The following is a 22,772-nucleotide window of genomic DNA, read 5'->3' as shown; positions in this document are numbered from 1 at the left end:
CGCTCTCACGAGCCGTCTCTCTCTCTCACTCTCTCACTCTCTCTCTCTCTCTCTCTTTAACTGCGACCGACTCGCCAATATCGACGGAAGTCGAGAAAAAGAGAGATGAATGAGAAAAGCTTCACGGTTTCGGAGGACTTAGTTTCTCCGCCAACGATTTCAGTTTTTCAATTTGATGTAAAACAGTACTGATGTCTAGCATTCTTCGTACATATAGTATAATATTGATTATGGAAACGAAATTGCAATTAACATTTTGAAACATTTGAAATTATTTTCATTCGTTTTTATTTTTAACTTAGACGCAGTTTGCAATATTTTTCATAACGGGTAATTAGGAAAGTTCAAGTTTTAAGCAAAGTTAGTATACTCTGATACGCTTGGAAAAGCCAACGCGGTCCCACGTGAGCCACAGACGCTAGTGCCACCGTTATGGTACCAGCTGAGTATGAACGAGTTTAGCACGTTCGAAACAGACTGCACCAGAAAAATAAAAGTAAGAAAGAAAGGTCGGCTTCTTTTCGTTGTCAATACAGATGGATCGGTTTAAATTCATACGTAATGTGTGATTTGTATCATGAGCACTTGGAGTGGTCGTCATGGACTTACAAAGTGCACGTCGGTATATATAAATAAAGTAAGCACCCGAACATATAAAAACGCTAGCGAAGAGCTACTCTAAGACTGCGGCAGCGAAAATTTAGACTGAAAACCGCTTTCTCGCATTACGAATTGGAGCGCCCTTTTACGAGCACCAAGCCATAGCTGGTCCGTTTATATACTTGCAAGTGCGTAAAGTACGCTCCATATAAAACGTAACCTTGTTATACCGAGGTGCTAAGGGCGTCTGTCTGCTTATTTATGAATTTATTATATACGCATCCTCGCGCCAAGAAAGAAAGATAAAAAGAGAGAGAGAGAGAGAGAGAGAGAGAGAGAGAGAGAGAGTAAGTCTTATACTTGCCAATATAATTTCTAGCAAGGAGAAAATTGGCTAGTAAGATTGTGTAGTGATAGGACGCGTGCTCCACGTATTATGATCGAGCTCCGAGAAATGAACGGCATTATCTGGCGGAAAGTATCTTTGCAGGTATCACTTGCCCGAAGTTCGGTCCGTCAAAATACACGAGCACGTTCGGGCATTATTGTGACCGTGAGGCCGTCAGAAAAGCTTCGTGGAATACATAACTCCCAAGGACCACTAGACCTTTCGGGGACCTTATGATTTCCGGGTATTACAGGTCATCCAAAGACCGACGATACAGTTGGCACAGAGGCTAGCCCTAAACCAATAGGCTGATGGATAAAAGAGGCCGAATCAGCAAGCAAACGAGAAAAAAAGGGCCCAATGCGGTTAACGACCTGTGGAAAATTTGCGGCAGGGGAAAACGATAAGACAAATTCGGAGACCCATCGAAGGAAGAACAAAATAAGGGCAGTGCGACTTATGGACTGATCCAATCAAGTCGCTCTTCCGATTCATTGATTCGTGTGCGTATTGTTAAACGCTCCCTCTCATAAAACGACGGATTTTTTCCTTCCAAGCTAAGGTTTAGCTTGTATCTGTAAGCTAACATCACATTGTTGTTATCGACAAATAAAAGAAAAATAATATCTGAAATCTTTGATTCATAATTCATCTTCGCTCAACCTCACCCTTTCAACAGATCCATTAAAAGTTGGCTTGTTCAGTTTAGAAATAGAATTTTTTAATTCTCATATTTTAGTTTAGTGACATTTTTTATTTCCGCTCCAACGTATAAAAAACAGAGTTCTACTTGTATACTGCATTGCGTAACAAAATGTAAATAGGTTGTTAAAATTCATAGGGCAAATGTATGAAGAAGAATAGTCAAGGACTAACCAAACAAGTTTCTAAGAAATTTCGTATTATCTGGCAAGTTGGTTTATTTACATCGCAACAATTCACAAAATCAAGAAAACAACAACTGAATTAACACCCACATTTGCAACTTCCATCCTGTAAATGCAAATGACGCAACTCTCACGTTTAACCACGAGCTCTTTAATCTTTTTCCATTCAGTCGAATGAAAGAAACATTTTAAATTCTAAATTGTCCTTTAAAATTCAATCTCGTGTCAAATTCAAGGACAATAAAAAAGAATAGAAAAAGCATACGCACGTGAGGAAGCCTGTGCAAACTTTACTCAACAATTCCCACTCAAAGCGCGAGCGAATAAGAGAGCCAGAAAAAAGGCAGTTTCTCACACACTCACCGGTGGTTGTACGAATCTTTAGCTTTGATGCTCTTACGAGGCCGTCCAAAATCCCACAACGCGGGCGCACCAGAGAGTTTCTCGTTTCTCTTCGGTATGTAAGCTTTTCGCCATCTCACTCTCTCTCTCTCTCTCTCGCGCGCGCGCGCGCGCGGTACTTGCTCCCGCGCGATACGCATCTCTGCGGAGAGCTTCCGTTACTACGCGCGCTGGCTTCATGAATGTATATTGTGATAATTATTCGTGTTTTCAGTCGTATGCTCCTGGCTTTTCCGTATTTGTTGCTGCTGGAATTTATCTTTGTCCTGGCCTACTCTTAAGAGTGTAAAAACCATAATTTATTACTGCAACGTTATCTCAACGAGACTATTTTCATTTATCTTTTTATATTCGTTTTTTCTGCAATTTTTTTTAATTTTTAGTTTACTTTTCGTTGTAATGGTATATCGATTCAGAAGCAATTCAAGGTTAATGGAAATCCATAACATATTTGACAAGAAAATTAATTTTCAAACTGAAAGATCGAAAAAGGTAATATCCCGCTGGATTGAAGTGAAGTCTGACTAAATACTGATATCCTCTACTCCACGGAGGGAAAACATTAAACTTTTGCAAAGAGATGGACAGTCTTATTCCTTTACTTTTTCTCAAGCAAATATACTTTTTATCAGCCAGAGAATATTAAATATCAGATTGCAGTCGGAATTTTCAATCAAAAAACGTATTTTTTCTTATTTTATTACCATGTGAAACTAGTTTTATAAGATTAGCTATGTCTAGCGCGTTTTACGTTATTTTGTCTTCTTATTTTGATTTTCTTGACGTATGCTTATGTAAATTAAAATTTTTTAAGGCAAACATTAAAAATTTACTTACAAATAAATATAAAAACTATTCAAATTGTAATGCACTAGTTATCGATACTCGCATAAGCAAATAAATATTTAGTTGACATTTATAAATGTACATTATTCTATGAGTATAGTAAAGAAACACATTCAAATTTGGTTGATTTTTAATTCGTGTTCCTTCAATATTATAAATCTTTTGTCAACTATTTATCGTGATTGCACACGGTCTATAATTTTGAAATCTAACATATTTTGATTTCTAGTATTTTTTCCCGTTTAGAACAATCAGAATAAAATGGCTTTTATTTTCCAGATTCTCCTATTAGAAGACGATACATCGAGCATGTCATACTGATTGCGAAGAATAGTAATTAAAAAAGATTATAAGATTATTTATTTATCAAGCTAAAACATAAATAATATAGGCATCTACTTACTAAAAAATATCACTCATAATACACTGTCTGTTAATTTAATTAAAAAAAATTATTTTATTAATTAAAAATAATTTTTCATAATTAATACTATGTTACTTATCGTCTAATTACTGCAATGGCGCATCTCTCTCTCTCTCTTTCTCTCTCTCTCTCTCTCTCTCTCTCTCTATCTCTCTCTCTCTCTCTCTCTCTCTCTCTCTCTCTCTCTCTCTCTCTCTCTCTCTCTCTTTGACATGTCATTGTACACGCGATCTTTCACAACGTTTCCGGATGAGCACCCTTTGACGTGATAGCACACAGAGAACACTCCACACGCTAAATTATTTACTGGTAATAACCGTAGATAGAAGTAGCCTGTGCACTCCAACCGATGAATATTACACTTCGCTAAGACAGCGGCTTTTCATTCACGCGCTCTACCTTGTCTGTATATACGTTTTTTTCTTCGATCCCGTGCTTTTTGTCTCTCTTTCTTTACTGAATTTTTTACCAGAAAGCTGGTTGTAATCAACAAGTTTCTAACCTTTTATTTTTCGCTCGCGTAATAAAAATCCCTGACTATCGCTTTTTTCATTCGTTACCGGATTAAAACTGTCAGTTACATTCTCACCCAATTAAAGTGCTAATTGAATATTACAAATATTAAAGAACAATGACAATAGGATATTTCCCTTGAGAATAATTTGATCCGCAGTCGAACAATAGTACTTGTTAACTCGTGATCGCGAGATTAATTAATGCGGATAAAATAAAATTTATTCCAGCAGCAGAGATTAGTTCGCCTGCGAATTTAATTCACTTAAACTCATTAGCGTAGAATTCGCGCACGTATTAATTTCTCTTCCTACCCCTTCTCCCTCCCTTATCATCTCACCCACGCATTAAGCTCGCAATCATATGACGAATACTCTTTTTAATTCATATACTGCGAGAGTAGGATCGGGGTAATTAAGTTTTACAATGTAATCAGACTTGTAATGCATCAACGTATTCAAATTGTGAATATATGTGATACACAAAAAATACGTATTCGAAAAAGTGTAAGAATCCGGCACAAAGGAAGAAAGGGAAAAATCAACGATAACGTGACGAAGAGAAAGCAAAGGACACACCGAGGCCGCTTTGACTGAGTGATTCGAATCAAAAAGAGAAATGCGGAACGATCAATGAGACAATGCTATTGGTGAGATCCCGTCTCGATGATACGCGCGAAAAAGAGGAGGAAACCAGCCAAGGCGTTCTTTCAAAAACCCTCTCCCCGGAGAAGCTTATCACGACAAGTCTTGGTAGGCTTCTTTGTTTCTTGCGCTTCTTACACACCCGTGTGATCTATAAGTAGCACGACTCTCTAATTACGAAAAAGCTTATTTCTTTTTTTTTAGTTGCTGTACGTGTGGAGGAAGAACACTGCCACAACGCGATTCGAATACCTGATTGCCGGTATCAATCAGTATTTTGCTGGGTGTTTCGCTTTCTTTCTCTCTTTTCGTTTTATCTCCCCCGATAAAATACTTTTTTGCAATCACCTTGTTTTTCAAACTTGAGACAACGGCGATGAACTTTGTCAATCAAAAATATCGTCGATTCAGAACGAAAAGAAGAAAAAAAAGAAGCGGACAAGTTACCGCGGTAAAAGAGAGTATAAAGTGCTGAAGAGAGAAAGTCCAGCGAGGCGAGCATTGTTGAGTTCTCGTATAAATTTCTCCTCGACTTAAATTCAAAAGGCTTGAGAAAGAAGCGGCGGAACAAAGACGCGGCCAAGAGGGTAGTTTACAGGTAAATCTAGCCTCTGTCGCTGCCACCAGCGCCCGCCACCATCTATCTCGCTTTACACTCTTATCTCCCCTTCGCCCTTCTTGTTTCCGTTGCGTCATTTGAATCGCATGCATTTTACGGATGTTTTGCGTTATCTGTCTTTTTTCTTTCTTGACTTTCGAATTTTTTTTACTGATTCTATTGATCGAATTCACGGTAAAAAAATACCAATCTATGATATTTCGTCACACTATGTGGAAAACACAAGAAAATTGAAAGAATTTTAAGAATTTTCAAACGGTATCTATAAGTTGATAAAAGAACACTTGTGACAAAGTATGTGTTTTGAAAAAATTTTTAAAATACGGTAGTGTGATATGCACAAGACCAATTAATTTCAGTTAACACTAGATGGCCTAAAAATCAAAAATATCTTTTCGTAAGAAGAAAGTGACTTTGTAATCGATTTATATATTTTTCTTGAGGTTGTTCTTATGTTAACTATAGTGTTAAAATATTTCAATAACTTTACATCTAAAATGTAAGAAAAAATTGATACGAAAAAGTAAATTAAATACTTATACAAAGAATGAGAAGCGTAATTTAGAATTAAATGAAAGATCATTATAAAAAAGATTTTGTCAGAGTATCCTCCAACGAGCTTCGAAAACATGCATTTATATAAATTCATACTCTTTATAACTCGGCTTTCTCATATCAGCCGATATTCTAATACATTTTTATTTACATTTATTTTACTCTTTTTGAAATGCCGTAATAAAATATAGCGAGCCTCTTTTCGACTTTATCGCATGCGAGCAGCAGCAGAGACGGGGCCAACAATCTCACAAGGCAAGCATGAGAAATTAGTGGCGTTTATTTGGTCTCAAGAGAGATTTGCCACTGCAAGCTCGAGAAATATCGCGAGGTGAAAAACTACTCTTTTGCGAGGGGGCAAAATGAAAAAGTGTTTGACCTTTCGCGGCCAAAGTCCACACATTCAGCCACTAGTTAAATAATTAAATTCCGCGTTGCCAACTTCGGGGCACGTACACGAATGAAAATGAGCGATAAGAAAGAAAAACGAGTAGAATCGTCTCGTAGCTTGGTTTTCTCTTACTCGTGCTCACGGCATACAAACGAGATGCAAGTTAAAGTGAAAATCACTTCGGAGAGCGAACACAAGCCACTCGATTAGCCTCTTTAGATGAGCTTCTACGACGATTACTGTGTGGCAATGGTTGGCGTCTAACGAGATTGGCGCGATCAATCGGATGAGCCAGCGAGCGTCTCACGTAAAAGACTCGTGCGATGGCAAGAGAGAGGGAGAGAGGCAGTCGCTGGCCAACCGAGATAAAGCGTCGCTTTCCAAGACGGTCACGTAATTAAACTTGCGTTTTCTTCCTCGGATAATGCACTTCTGCACTGCACGCGCCAGTTCTATTCGTCGTCGAAGGATTTTAGTCTTTTACTTACGTAAAAGCCATTGGTGACGTTGACGAAGCGTTTGCTTAGCTGATTAGCGAAATTGAACAATCGCTCGTCTTTAATAATGCAGTATTGAACACACGTGAATACGTGACTGTTCTTATGGAATGCAAATAAACTAAATTGAATTGATCAAAATATTGGCGCATGTATGTACATAGAACGAATATCATAACTAGGTAATGGTAATTATTGATTACTGAATGAAACTGTTCCTATTAACTAAAATACAACGCATCAACTAAAAATAATAGATTTCAGTAGTTTATATATGTGTATATATATATATAGCATTTTCCTCGCCAGGATTTACTCTTGTTTAAACTGGAAATGGGAACAAACAGCTCATCAGTTAACCGAGCAGCTTACGAATGAAAGCCTTGCTCCATCTGTTTGTGCTACGTAATTTGAGCTAAACGAGCGATACCATACTCAAGAGAGAAACATCGGCTTGTTTGAAGCACAAGAGTCATAATTAACTATTGTTATTTGTATATTTCAATCTCACAAGCTAGCATTGTTGAACTTTCACGTATAAATAAGCGTAAAGGGTATTAATCATAGACGATTAATTACATTATTACAATGTATCTTATAAATCCTCCCTCATACGAGTATATAAACACACGTGCACATACCTTTCAGAAAAGATAAAATTGGCATCTCAGTAGGCTGCACGTAAATTGAGATTGTTCGAAGTCATAGTTTTACCGCAAATAATTAGTATTTTGAAATTGTAATTTAAATTGTGACTACAAAGCGCTTATTTAAAACATCAAATGTCGATCGTTTTGTTGTTTATATAGACAGTCCTATCACGGTATCTTATCAAGTTCAAAATTAGCGCTTCGTAGTCCATAATCGAAATTGCAATTTTGACGCACTGCGGACAAAAAAAAATAAAAAATAAAAAAAAATATCCTGTTCTCCACGCAGTCATAAAACGCGTTCTATGAGAGCTTTATCGAGCGTACAACGCGTGCAATAGGTAAGCGAAATTCCGATCGCACAGCGTAGAGAAGAGAACGAATAGTTGAGAGAGCACACAGCAGCGTGCCACTCGAGGGTACGAGTACACCCTCCAAAGCCAATACACTTGGCAGCCGGTCAACCAGTGCACACGAGCAAAATAAAGGTCTTCCAGGATGGAGTGCATTATGCACGTACAAGACTTGACTAGCCCCCTCCCTTCCTAAAACTTCGTTCTTAGGTTATATAGGTGGTCACCGCGCACCACAAGATTTACAGGTCAATGGACACACCTTCGCCGTACACCGATGTTACTTTTTTCTCGATACTGTCTATTGTTCCACGAAAAACGAAAAATATTTCTATATATCTTTTTTCGTTGAGGGATTGTTTCTGCATTTTGTTTTTGCCACCAGGCATTGTTACGCAGGTATCGGATGATTTCATTTACTTTTTTATTTTAGAGAATTGGGGCGAGCTATACTATTCAAATGAAACGAAAAAATTATTAACGCGAGTGAGAATTTTCTTTTCGAACGGAAGATTTCGGTAGTGGCTAATATAATGTTGGTATAATTTTTTAAGAATTTTCGAAGCTATTTTATGAAAATACACGCAAGTAAAAAATAAATCTTATTAGTTTTAAAAATGTAACTTATCGTTAAAAATCAAATACTCAATAAATTTCATGCAAGTATTATTGAAAACTTTTTAAAAGAATATTTTGCGAGAAATGTTAACTTTTGATAAAAAATAGAAAACGATAATGTTGATAAATTTACTTTTCCAGTCTTTTTTACATCAACAATTGTTGGTTCTGAACAAATGTTATATTAATTTTTTTATGTAACTGTTTTACTATGGCGCATAAAATAATAACATAAAAAAATGAAGTAATAAGATGTGCACACTTGGAAAAGCAAAAGCATTGACAGGTTTTATGGAGCCACTGAGAACGGTCCATTCCACGGTACAATAAAAAATTGAGTATTGCCACTAACAGGTTTCCCGTGTCCACAGAAAGAGACGGCCACAGTAGAACCAAAACGAAAATCCAACGAAAAAAAAATAGACGTATCTTACGCTATGACAGGCATAAAAATGCCTCTTTTGCCGGGTCCTATATTCGACCGACGGAACGGTGCTCGTTATCGACGTCGCACGCAATTAAAGTTGTCCGTACAAAACGGTATTGCGTGCGCATTTCGCAGTGACCTTTCGAATGCGAGAGCTACTAGCGGCGCATTAACTTACGAGGATAAATTTACTGGCTATATGCGCAGTAAAAGTGACGCGCAAGCATTGAAAGTTTATGCCCTTGACGCGTGCCCAAAGTGCTCATATAACTCTGTACAAAAAGACTGGAGCAGCAGCAGCAGCAGCAGCAGCAGCAGCAGCAGCAGTAGCGCGCTTAATCCTCTACTTTTCTCGTTACGCCTGCACCGCGCGAGCTCACTGTTTTCTAGCCGGTGCTAAAGCGACCCTCTCGACCGTCCGAACGAACGTGAGGGGGATACCGCTAAAGGGATCGAGACGCTGGGCGAAGAGGAGGGGGGTCAGGGGTGGTTGGGATTACATTATGGCAAAGTTGCATGCGCCAAACTCGTAGAGATCCGATTTTTATGGGAACTATCCTCCTTCGCGGGAATTTAAAGAAACGTGCTCTGCGAACGCTACTTTTGCTATTCTCCGTCCCCTCCACACTAAACGTAACATTTTACGAAGAATCTTCAATTACAGCTCCGCACACTAGTGCTGGAAATTTGTAAGAGCTATGTGATATTTTATCGTTGGCATTATGGTTCTCCTGTTTCGTTATTTCCTTAGGTTTCAAAGAGAGATTGTAAATAACAGTTTTATATTATTGTTTGGTGTTATAGATAAATTGAAAAAGAAAATTGCCGATGCGATTAATATATAATTGATATGTATATTTTGAACCACGATAATTAATCATCAATACCAAAACGACATTGTCGATATAATGAGATCTGTTCATCTACTGTACACCTTTTTTTTATTCATGGTAATTCAGGTAGGAAAAGAATATGGTAAAAACGTAATATAAGAGCATTACACAGTTTACTCGAAGAGTTTCCAACGACGTTTAAAAGGCACTATTTTATGAAATGAAATTTAATGGCGAAAATCTGTTGAATCTGGCTTGTTAGCCAAAGGATTTTCATAACGTCGTCTTTTAAAATCTCTCACTAAAAAAAGAAAACAAATACCTGCAACGCCTTTTCATTTCTAGCCGTTAAATCTTTGATGTGCGCTTTTTCTCTGCCGTGTACCTTTTGCTCCTTTTTAAATTTCCATCCTTCTCTCTCTATTTTTTTTTTTATTGCGCTCGTTTCACGTTCTTGCAAAGGAGAACTTTGTTTTTTCTTTCTTCCTGTAAAAAAAAATGAGCAACGCGCTACAGAATTTTTCATTAAACCCTTCTAATAACTATTTGCATACCTCTCTGATGACGCCTTAATTGCACTACTCGCTCGCTCGTGACTCTCCTTCTGCCAAAAGAGCGCGTAAACAGCTGAAAGCGTCCGCGAGTGGAATGGAAAGTGGGAGGGTTAAGCTAGGATGCAATTAAATACATAAGATGAGGTACTTTTACGCTGTAAATTTCGCTTTTTTTACTCAGCAGCATTGAGGTTAGAAGATGCGTAAATCTTAATAAACATATTAAAAAGAAACGCTAATCGGATCACTGAAAAATTATCAGTTGCGCAAAAAAATATATTCTGATTATATAACGATGCATTTTTACTTTTCATTTTGTTCGATTTGTTAGTTTGTTATTAAATGAATCATAATGTTATGGTTAATTCAGTTACATAGAAAGTTATTAATTTTAGTAATTTAGAACTACGTATTTACAATGAAACTCGCGGTCAAATTTTATTTTCCATAACATTCAACCATACCAATTTCATTGAACAGAAGCAATTGCATCCAAAGCGCGCACAACTACTTCGCAATTTCACTCAGAAATTGGGGATTTTGTGTCATGTGATCCGTGCTGAAGTAAAATAAGTTCGTAACTGCCAGAGAAAAGCTCAACCGAACTATCAACACCTTGTTGTCGTCCAATAAATCCCTTGGTGTTCTAAGAGAAATCCTCTGGAATTCCGTAGCATCTAATCTCTTCGTAACGAACATTTGCGGTTCGCACACGTATACACCTACACATAGCGTTCTCTTGCGAAACAAAGTTGTGTGCAAATTGGATGTCCTCACATACCGAAACTATCGCGCGAAACGAGTGTTAAACTTTACTTTTTAGGACGAAGGAGAGGAAGAAGAGGTCAATGTGGCTGGGATATTTCTTGGCTCAGAACTTTTGTCTCAGCTCGCACCAGCGCCAAAGTGTCTTGGAAGTTTTAGGAGGACGCGCTGCTCGCGCTTGCGTTATAAATTTGATTTAGTTCGTCGCCAGCCAGAGGGATACTCGGGATTTATGAGTGTTTACCACGGATGCGGTTAATAGCTCATATGCTGCCGGCGCGAGATCGGCGTCCTTTTCTCTCTCCGATCGTTTCAAGTTATTTTTGCGCCAGTTTTTCACAAGTAATTGAGATGTTTAGCTTGAGTGATTTGTGAAATGATGAGTTTCTTGAAATTGTTGATTAAATAATTTAACATAGCTATAACAATGGTAATATACGTGCATTATTATGAATCACGATCTTCAATTGACAAACAGTCGCAACAACATAGCGGGTTTTAACATTGAGACTATAAGATAATGAATATACTGAGAATATATAAAAATAATGATTATAATAGAAACATTAATATAATCTAAATCTGAGAAGCACCTTTTGTGAAAAAAATTTAACACCGTTTTAAACATTTCTATGAAAAAATACATGATTTTACTTTTAGGTAAAAAAATATGTTGGTAAATATTTTTTAATCGTAAATTTGATTGAAAAAGATTTTATTTTTTGGAAAAGTTAATTCGAGGGTCGTTTGAAAAGTCCGTGCAAAGTCAGAAGGGTTGCATTACTGGCGCGTATCGCGGTTATTTTCAATTAATAGTATATTTTGAAAAAACACACACATCGAATCTCAGCTTGATCGGTTTATTACTTTGTGTTTAACATTCACTTGAATCAAAGAAATCGAGTGGTTGTAAAAAAAATGGACAAAAAAGAATTTCGTGTGTTGATTAAACATTACTTTATTAAAGGCAATACGCCTCAGGAGTCTAAACAGAAGCTTGATAAATATTACGTTGATTGTCTACCTTCTATTAGAATGGTTTATAAATGGTTTCAAAATTTTCGGAGTGACCATATGAACACAAAAGACGCTGAATCTTTTGGACGCCTTGTTAAGGTCACAATTTCAGAAATCATTAATAAAATCCATGAGATGGTGATGGCTGACAGAAGAGTGAAGGTACGTGAGATTTCCAGTGCTGTAGATATCTCGAGCGAATGAGTGCATAATATTTTACATCAACTTTTGGAAATGAAAAAGCTATGTAGGTGGGTGCCGCGATTGCTCACAATTGACTAAAAACGAGATTGTGTGAAGTGTTACAAGAACGGTTTGCAGCTGTTCCAGCGAAATCTGTAGGACTTTGAACGTCGTTTCGTCACTGTGAATGAAACGTGAATACATCACTACACTCCTGACACCAAAGAACAGTCTAAACAATGAGTTGCTTAGGGGGAAATTGTACCCAAAAAGGTAAAGACCATTCCTTCGACCGGAAAGGTTATGGCGACTGTCTTGGAATTCGCAAGGAATAATCTTCATCGACTATTTAGAAAAGGGTAAAACCATTATTTATCGTTATTGGATCGTTTGAAAACCGAGTTGCAAGAAAAACGTTCACGATTGGTCCACAAAAACATCCTCTTCTATCATGACAACGCACCAGCGCACACCTCGGCAGTTGTGGCCGCAAAACTGATGGAAATAGAGTTCCAACTCGTTTCACATTCCCTCTATTCTCCAGACTTGGCTACGTCAGACTATTACTCGTTCGCTAATATGAAAAAATGGCTGGCAAGGACAAGATTTTATTCAAACGAGGAGGTGATTGCAGGAACGAATGCCTAGTTTACAGACTTGGACAAATCCTATTATTTGGAAGGGATCAACAAATGAGAACAACGTTGGGTAAAGTGTATAAGCCTAAAAGGAGACTATATTGAAAAATAAAAAATATTTATTAAAACAAAATCAAGTAGTTTTCATTTTTGTACGGACTTTTCAAACGACCTTTGTATTTATATGAAACTATCGAAAAACATTTTACATTTGTAGAAAAAACTTTCGTATTTCACATAACAAAAGTTATTATACGCTTTCCATCAATATTTGCAGATCATAAACAAAAGGATCATTAATAGAGCAAATTCAAACATTAATTTAAACGTTACAATTGCCGAAAAGGAAACAAAGTATACTCTAAAACACAAGTACGTACAAACAGCGAACAAAATTTTTATCGCACCGTTAGCCTGCTCGTATTATTTTTACGAGATCCTGGGAAATTTCCAACAAGGGGAAAGATAAAGAGGAGCGTGGAAAGAAAGAAAAAAGGCCAGAAACCACGAGAAATGTAAAAAAAGAATGCGTACCGAGTAAGAATCGAGAGGCAGCGATTAAAGAACAAAGAATCGAGCAAAAATAACAGGGAAAGATATAAAGAAAACATAGTATAAAGTGTAAACAGTTCGTGCGATCATTTAATTTTATCAGGTATCTCTTATACGACATTGTCACTCATTAAGACAAATTCTATACGAATTTATAGTCTAGGATGAATTATTTCTACTAAGTATGAGGCATAATTATTTTTTATTTTTATAGAAATACATTTTCGATCTTCATCTCTATTTAACATAAAATCTCAGATTATCTAGTTATTCTTGTTAAAAAGTATAAATATACTTTCTTTTTAATTTTTACAATAAACTGAAATGCGACCGTCATTAAGGATCCCTGTAGCGGATTGACAGGGCAAGTAAACCTGCTGGCAGCAACCGAGAATGAAGGAAGTCAGTCTAAAATTGACAGAGATTGACTCGGAAAAATTATAGAAGACGTATGCGTAATTAGCAAGAATAGCAAAACTCGTAATTTTCAGTTTTCGTTAATAAAAAAATTGAAAATTGAACGTTTTAGTAAGATTTTTATGGAAACAATGTTATGAATCGTTAGCATACTAATATGGATCTACAGTTTTACGAGACAATACCCTCGCAAAAGGAATCATGCCCTTAGAATAAAAGCTGTATTTATGAGAATGGGTTATTTTCTGGAATAATCCTCAATATTAACTATTTATTAGAAGTAAATTTTTTTAACCTAAATAAGTTTTGGAGTACTGAAAATTATTAAAGTTATTAAAAACGGTTATTGAAAAAATGAGCCATCATTATTATTGTTACTGGCATTTTTGGGAAAGTATTATTTATATTAAATTAAAGTAGATGACATTGCTGGATATTTGAAAAATAACCCATGCTTACGGGTACAGTACTTTTCACTGTACGGTATTTCTTGAAACTATGTTACTTACTGATATTTCAAGTGAATGTATCGTTGTAATAGAAATAATATTTATTTCATCATGACGGATGGTTATAATCATATTTTGATTGGATAGAAAAATTCCGCGTGAGTTTTACTAACGATTCTATAGGTTCATTTCTATAAAAACCATGTTAAAACGCTACGCAGATTCAATTTTTATTTATGTGGGAGTGTTCACTTTTTGAAATTATTTTATCAACGAAATCTTAATTTCGCGGAATTATTAATGAGTTACTTTCCTTGCCAATCACGCGCAGTTTTTCTATAATTTTTCTTGGTTCATTTACATAGGTTTCTCGCTGAATTCTTTCATCTTCTTGAGTCACGTTATTTACTGATGTCTGAGTGAGTCTACGTGTATAAATTTGTTTGCTATTATTATCTTGGAAGAAATTATAAAAAAATAGTTATGTTTGTAACACGTGAACAGTTAACAAAATCAATATATAAAAATTTGTAATCGAGTAAATAGAATTTAAATAAATCATGAACTCGGAATATTACATTATTTTACTTTACGAGAGAGAGAGAGAGAGAGAGAGAGAGAGAGAGAGAGAGAGATGGCGGAGGGTCTCTGTCTAAGATGTCGATAAGCCAATACGCATGCATGATTTCGGAATATTACAGTGTCCTCGCATATGGTAATAAGCCACTCATGTCTGCTGAGACGTCATGAAACTCAACCACCAAATTCCAAGTAATTGGCTTTTCGCAAAACTAATTAGCTTATTCGACTCCATGTTTTTAGTTAATTTCTTGAAAAGTCAATATATAATTGAAATTTAAGGGCTGAGTTCTACGAGTTTCATCTAGACTGAATACTACTGTTTTTACTCTTCTCTAACACTGTCGAACACTATACTGCGTGTGCTAGCGTAAGATTAATTTTCGAGAATCCGCAAGAAAAATCCCTTATGGTTTTCAAAGTTGCTTTAATGAATATACTGAAAAATTTACATTGAGTCTTCTATTAACATTTTATTTTTTGTTGAAATTGTCATAAGCCTTATCATGAAAGGCACAAAACTTAAATAATGGTTTATAAATAAATTATATCAAAATCATGTTACAAATCAGACTTTAAAATGGAAAACTGAAATTAATCCAAAAAAAAAAATGTTTTGCATTTGTTTCAGACAACGTGCCTAACTGAACTGCCAGACGTAGCGCCATGTAACGGTACAGTGCGGCTACCGAGTGGCATATGCGATGACTCGCCGAGCAGCGGTAGTAGTGGAGCAGGTAATGGAATCAAGGATCGCCGTGACGATTCACCAAGGCGACGCTGTCGTGTATTGGCGCCAATAATTCTCGTTGTCGCGGCTCTCCTACTTGGCGGACTCTGCTTGCCGCTGCTCCTACAATCGGCACCGGCAACCCACCAGCAACGCCTCGATGTCATCCGGAGGATCCTCACTGAAGTGCCTCTGATCGATGGGTAAGTGACGTACGGACCTACTACGTCCTTTGACGTTACTTCGAGCGCTACTGACACACACACACACACACACACACACACACACACACATATGTTGTCTTTGACCTGCTACACGTTGATTATTTAATAATATCAAGAAGGGACGTTTTGCAATTTCGTTGTTGAATTTGCTACGGAAATTCAACTATTGTTTTATAGATGACATGATTTTTTTAGTTCTACATTTTCAATAGCTCACAAGAAAAAGTTACGAATGTGTAATCCTTTGATCTAATTTTTGACGTTATAAAAATTAATATAAAATTACTCTATTATCGCATATCCACTAATTGATTCCAATCCTGAAATATTGCTATAGATAAATTATTCGATACTTATTACGTACATCCATGTGAGAATCCCTAATATTTTAACAATATAAAATTACAGCAATCATGCAAATATTCCCAGGTGAATTTATATTAATAAAGTATCATTTATTTTTCTGCCTATTGCACGTATAGTGCGTTTTAAAACCCGGATGTCAGGTTTTATAACACGCATGTTACGTGCTGTAGACAAAAAAATAATGTATTAACCACGAAAATGAAAATAACAAGCGCATAACACGTATTTAATACCCTCATCTCGGGTGTCAATTTACACGTGCTATGGACTTGCCAATAATTTCACTCTCATGGTTAATAATATATTAATTCGTGATTTATTTGTCGAGCGAAACTCGAATCTATAACAAAGTTACAAAGTACAATAGGAAATAAAATTATAGAACGATGTTCTTGTTATTATTGTTAACAGGCACAACGATTTGCCCTGGAACGTCAGGAAATTCGTACACAATCAGCTCGGAGAGGTGAACCTGAGCAGCAACCTAGATAAAATTGATCCGTGGGCTAAATCTGACTGGAGTCACACGGATATACCAAGGTTACGAACGGGTCTTGTTGGAGCACAGGTCAGTCAATAATTCAGCATTATAATTAATTTAACAACCGTTAGTCGTACAATGACGGTTTCTTAATGCCTTTCGCTAATGATCCAGCGGCCATCCGTGATATATTTTTTCATAAGATAGAGTCTAAAGAAGAAAACAATATCAAGATAGGAAAAAAATTAAGTATGTAGGTATAAGTAAGAAGAAAAACAAAACATAGATGTCCTTTCCTGAAAATTTATTCAACATTTGTTAGGTTGAAAGTCATCGTAAGCTTCAACAATAAATTTCATATCTTTTTCATTGAGAAACGTTAAAATGACATCTACAATTAGCTGTGTCGATCTGAAATGCGGGCAAGCAACGGTAAGAGCAATCGCAGAATTTTCTCTCAATTCGTTTCTCTTGTACGCAGTATCGATGTATCGTTTAAGAATCGCACTATACAATGGAAACATCTCGGTAAGATCATTATTGACAGTATCAACTATATTGGCAACTCTCCGGTTATCAATGTAGTTGGTACGTCGTTGCCAGGACTTGACGAGAAACTCGTAAAAGCTGACATTGCAGTAAAACTTGGTCAGCTTCATGTTGATAACCTCAGCTAGTATCCGCTGATAGAAAATACTGAAATCGCTTCGAAAGTTACCACGATTTATTCTCTCGCGAAAATTTTGCTCGTCCTCTCGCAGTCCTATGAACTTAAGTACATCCTTGAGGCCATACATCCTATCGAATCCGCCATTATAATCGAGACGTAATTCCGCGGCAACAAATACGTTAAATACGGAGGCACCACGATCAATGAATAATCCGATTATTCGCGATTGCTCGTCTATCGTAAGACCGTTTCGATTTTTGACTGCTATTCCGTACAGTGGTGTGCATAAGTTTCGATCGGGTGCGTTGATCAATGCACCATGGTCTAACAAAAGTTTCGCGATTTCATAAGATATCACTAAATGTAATGGACTCTCTCCGTTGTATAAGGTTGTCACGGTTGAGTCAGCTCCACGATCTAAGAGGCGACGAACTGCAGAAACGTCATTATTGGCAGTGGCTATGTGTAACGCAGTGAGACCTCTAGCGTTGCGTACTTGAACGTCGATTCGGTCGTAAATCAGGTCGATGACGCGTCGGGGTAAATTACTAAACAATACATCAACATTGAAGATCACGGCGTTATTCTTGAGAAGGAGTTCTAACGCTTCGATAAATTTGTTATTGTAAGCAAGATTATAAGGCCGGAAGTGAAAGTCGTTCATAGCGTTAATGTCTGCGCCATGTTCGATAATCAGACGTACAATCTCAATGTCACGACTAGCCACTGCGTGGTGGAGAAGGGTATTGCCATTGTAGTCGGCGTGGTTTACATTTGCGCCTTTGAGCAACAAATTCCTCACTTTCCGTCGATCTCCCTTGTAGATCTCTTTAACCAGCTCTCGACAGCTCTTGCGAGAACGTTCCTTCGTTTGGCTCATTATTCTGTAACATAAGATTTTAAGTTGGAAATTCAAAATTATTTATCATTTTTTTATACTTATGAGTTAATAATATAATAATCTCAAAGGTACAGACCAATAAGATGATACAAGATAATATTTCATTTGTTAAAGAAAATAGTATTTTCTGTTTCGTGTTTAATAGATAGCTATTATGTTAAATAAGGAAAATTAAAAAATTGGTATAATTTAGTATCTACGAAATGAACTAGATCGCAGCTGATGCAACATCAAACAATTAATATAAAGTTTGTGTATGTAAATTACTTCTAGTTTGATATATTTGGTTATATTTAAGTAACTGATTTATGTATCATTCAACAGTTAAGGATATTCAATCGAATTTTATGTTTTAAATTATTTAAAAAAATAACTATTAAATCTGAAATAATAGCCAACCCCTTGGGTTCATTATTAATAACGAATTAATGTTAAATATTAAATTTATTATTAAATCAATAAACTAAATTCTATAAAAAATTCTAATATTAAATGACCGATAATAGCGCACAATTACGTTACCTAGTTGTAGCTTTTGTAAGTAGGTGGGTGAGCAAGCGTTTTCCAAAAAGTGGTAGATATACACCAAAATTAATCAGTTGTCAACAAACGGCACTTGATTCCGGTTAATGATTAACGATAATTATGTAAAACAAATCTATCTTCAAACAATCGATACACTGTCAATTTGAACTGCGAGTACAATTAGGTTGTCTTCGCACCTAGTACCGTCCAAAAAGTGACTGCCAATACAGAGTAGCAATCTAGTGAAAACTTTCTGTGGGTGTGCACTATGATGCCAGAACCGTACTTACGTACCCCACTATGCTTCTTGGGAACTCCGACCCCTGCCGCTACTATTGTCACTACTTGTTCTCTCACTCTCCTCTCATCAGTCACCAATAGAAATGCATAATTTTAAGTAGAGAAAGTTAGCAAGGAGGAAACGACAAAATAATGGGCGGATTTTTAAAATACGCTTACCTATGTTGTATTTATGGCAGGGTACGATGATAGTTTAAAGCATTGAACAAAAGTATTTGTTATTAACTCAAAAAAAAAGTTATAAAATGATGTAAACAATTAAATCTAAATATATCTAACAACTCCTCTGAGCATAGAGCTAATATAAAAAAAGAATACAAAGCTGCTAATGAGCTAAGCTAGAGAAATTTAATTGATAAAATACCATAAAGCATAAATTAAAAAAATCCAAACAAAAATAATGAAGCAATAGAAATTGTACACGCATAAGAAGAGCCAAGAGCGGTAACTCTCATGTGGGTTATCATAAAGTGATGTCTAGTTGCAGCAGTGTATGCGCGGTGAGAGTTATCTGGCGCCACGCTTGCAAGGTCGATATATACCTGTGTGGGTTCGTTCAAACGATTTTCCAGTGTACGCCGCGCGCCACCTATCACTGGGAACATCGCTTTTATTCCCATCGGTGCCCGCCAGCGCAAAAACACACATACACACACACTGATTGTCTTTCGTTTTATCGCGCGACGTATTTTCACCGCGCGGGTGTACAGCACACTGGAGGATATGATGATTATGTTAGCCAACGACAAAAAAAGCAAAGCTAAGTGATATTTATCCGAGTATTATTACCTTTACGAATTCGCTTTGATTGAGCAAACGTACGAAATTTGAAATTGTTAACAATCATTTATCACAAGTGCGCTGTAGAACTTTGTGAAATTACAACCGCTAATACCTTTCAATCCGTATTCCTTCAAGCTAACAACCTTCAAACCTTGCGAACACGAGATCAAATTTGAAATCTTACTGAAGCGACTGAAAACAATATTCGAGGCGATTGGTCCAATGACGAGCAGTGCACTAATCAAACAACTAACGGATATTAATGGTCCTGAGGGTGCGTTTCATTACTGACATGAGGCAATTCGGGTGGCAAGCTACTAACAGACGTAGACGCAGCGAGCATGTAGCACATTTACTCGGCGGCCTCGGAGGGGTCGATTTACATCAATAGGCGCGTTTGTGCATACGAGGTCTGTGTAATTAGCGTACGCTCTTGAGATCCTCTTCGTTTATCCGACGTAGAGATGCTGCACAACCCAACCCCCGCAGGGAAACGCTTCAACCTGTAGACAAGGAAAACCCGCCGCGCGCAGTTAAGGCGACTGACCGTTTCGGATACAACTGCTAAGGCTTGTTGACGCGCGGCTGAGAAGTTTCGTGATACTTTCAATGACCGAACGACTTTGTTTTCAAGTGTGTTTCGACGAGAGTTTCCTGACTTCTAATGGCTCAACTTCTTTTCCTTTTATTTTCAGATTGTTTGAAGCACCCAAGAAAAGTTTAGTACAGTTATTACATTTAATATGACTTATCAATTGATATTTTCAGGGTAGCCATTGCATAAGCGACTTTAGATGGATTAAAATTCATAGGCCACAGCTTTGACTCGAAGATATAACCCGACCGATTTCGAATTAGAGAGTCACTCGATTATTGGCTCGCTAACGTCACGCGCCATCTGCGTATTCGCCACTAGTGCGCAGTCATAAGGTCATGTACATTGGAGTTATGTATTAATTTACGAGGTCGCGTACGCAAGCCCCTCCATTCGTTAATGGGCTTGTAAATTCGGATGCTGCTCTCGCTCAATGTTTGCCATCCTGCCGATTACCATGGGAATCGCTGACGAGTTATTGCAGTTTGTTTTTGTGAAATTCAAGAGAACTACTTGTGATGAGGTAGTGCACATGTAAGGAAGAAGTTTGTAATACTTGATTTGATCATTCTAATCGCTTACTCCGCCATTTATCTCCGCATACCAAGTTTTATGGTAAAAATGTGTAATTTTCGTAGACACTGTAAGTTTCATACTTGACTTCATCGATGAAAAAAAACAGCTAATTTGAAGTTTAACTTAAACTTCCATGAAAATTTTTTCGAAGTAAGAGAGTACGGAAATAGTAAGAGTAAAGAAATTTTACGTCTGTGCTGAAATTTACTATTGAAATAACGCTTAAGAAGTACTTTCTTTCTACTTTCAAGGTCTAAATTGTCAACAAGCAAACTAGCTACATTTTAAAAAACTTGTGTGTTTATCGCAGCTTGTTTACCAACAAAAGCAAAGAAGCAACGCATGTTTGTTCATCAAAAAGCAATCTAGACAAGAGCGTATGTAGGCAACTCTTCGCGCATACGTGTATGCGTAGTCGTATCATTATGCATATAATCCTCAAGAAAGTTAGTCCTCCCCCTCTACCTCCCCTATCCTACCCTTCGCGACTATAGTCGCGTCGGTTCTTGGTCCTGAAACTTGGTTGGCATTTGCATGAAGACCTTTTTCACGCGCTCGCATTGAAAGCGTTGTGCGTGATTTGCATCGAATTGATAGATGAAAATTGCCAAGTTTGATGGCGTTCAAAAGTTTTTCCGAGTTCTTCTAACGGTGCCTGGACGCACATTGAATTGTTACTTTTAAGAAATAACTCTAATTCTTTCCTTGGTTAGCCTACAATTACCATTCGAATACTCTTTGAGTACTGTAAATTCCTACATAGCCGAATAATAGTTTTACGTGGCTTTGGAATGGCTTTCTAGAAATTTCTTGTGAAATTTTTCCATTCTACCTTCACAGTTGATCTCCGGAACAATAGAACTATAGAAAGGCTATTAGCCCAATTTTTGCCTACCTGATATTGGGGCTTTGTGTGCCCATATTGGGCTAGTAATTAACTTGTCTATATTTAAAAACGTGAAAATTTTAGAAGTTGATTTACGTATATAACTCAATAAATGACCTTATTACTCGAATTTATCCTTTAGGCGATATTTTATTTATGACAAAACAATACATTCGTCTTGGATAGTTGAAAATTTAGCGATCGATCAGACATACTCGGAAGAAGTTGAGATCCGCCTTTTTCCATCGATAGCAGATCCAGCAAAATGCGAATTATTTTTGAAGCGAAGTGCTCGAACTTTCAACGTGATTTGAACTTCGGGTAAAGTCGCCATCTGAATTTGTCTAGCAAAGTAGTGCACCGACGAATTTATGAAGGAACGAAGCTTTGTTTGCCGCTTTCGTCTCGAGCCTTTTCTTCTATTGTCGTATTGTTCAAGTTTTAGCTATGACATTTTTATGCGAGGAAAAGTTTTTACGAAACGTAAATATCGTCATCTAGATTTGGTGAGTTATATTGTGTTTGATGTGACGTTAGTGAGTTCTTTGTCGGAGAGCTAATTGAGAAACGTTATGATTAAAATTCAGCTCTTGATCAATGTGTATTATTATTAGTTAATATTAGTAAGTTATTTAATTATTCGCTTAATTATAATCTAAAGATAATCGGATCTTCTCATCGACTCACATGTACAAACTTATATGAATTGTTTACGGCATTTTCTGATATTTCAAATCTTTATAATTCTCATCAAAATAAATACATCTAATAGTAGTGGTAGAAAAAAATTTGTTACAAAATCGGATCTTTAACACGATATTATGTGTTCATGTGTACCGCAAACTCTTCGCAAAAAGAAAAGACTAAAAAAGAGGACACATCCATTAAAATTAATCTGACGAAGCAGTCATCCGTGAAATCTGTTACGGCATAA

General features: G+C 36.7%; 1 protein-coding gene across 2 annotated transcripts in view; it reads left to right on the top strand.

Moving 5' to 3' along the window:
• LOC131668571 (dipeptidase 1-like) overlaps window positions 1-22,772 on the top strand; it is a 203,701-nt gene that overhangs the window by 98,448 nt on the left and 82,481 nt on the right. For both annotated transcript variants that reach the window (XM_058942851.1, XM_058942850.1), the window contains exons 4-5: window positions 15,433-15,734; window positions 16,533-16,689. In XM_058942851.1, coding sequence (XP_058798834.1) covers window positions 15,433-15,734; window positions 16,533-16,689 — 459 coding nt within the window. The remainder of the gene's footprint in view (window positions 1-15,432; window positions 15,735-16,532; window positions 16,690-22,772) is intronic.

This window comes from Phymastichus coffea, unplaced genomic scaffold (assembly GCF_024137745.1).
Source record: "Phymastichus coffea isolate CEN01 unplaced genomic scaffold, Cenicafe_Pcof_1.1 PCOF00081, whole genome shotgun sequence".
Lineage (NCBI taxonomy): Eukaryota > Metazoa > Arthropoda > Insecta > Hymenoptera > Eulophidae > Phymastichus > Phymastichus coffea.
This window is presented reverse-complemented; position numbering and strand designations above follow the sequence as displayed.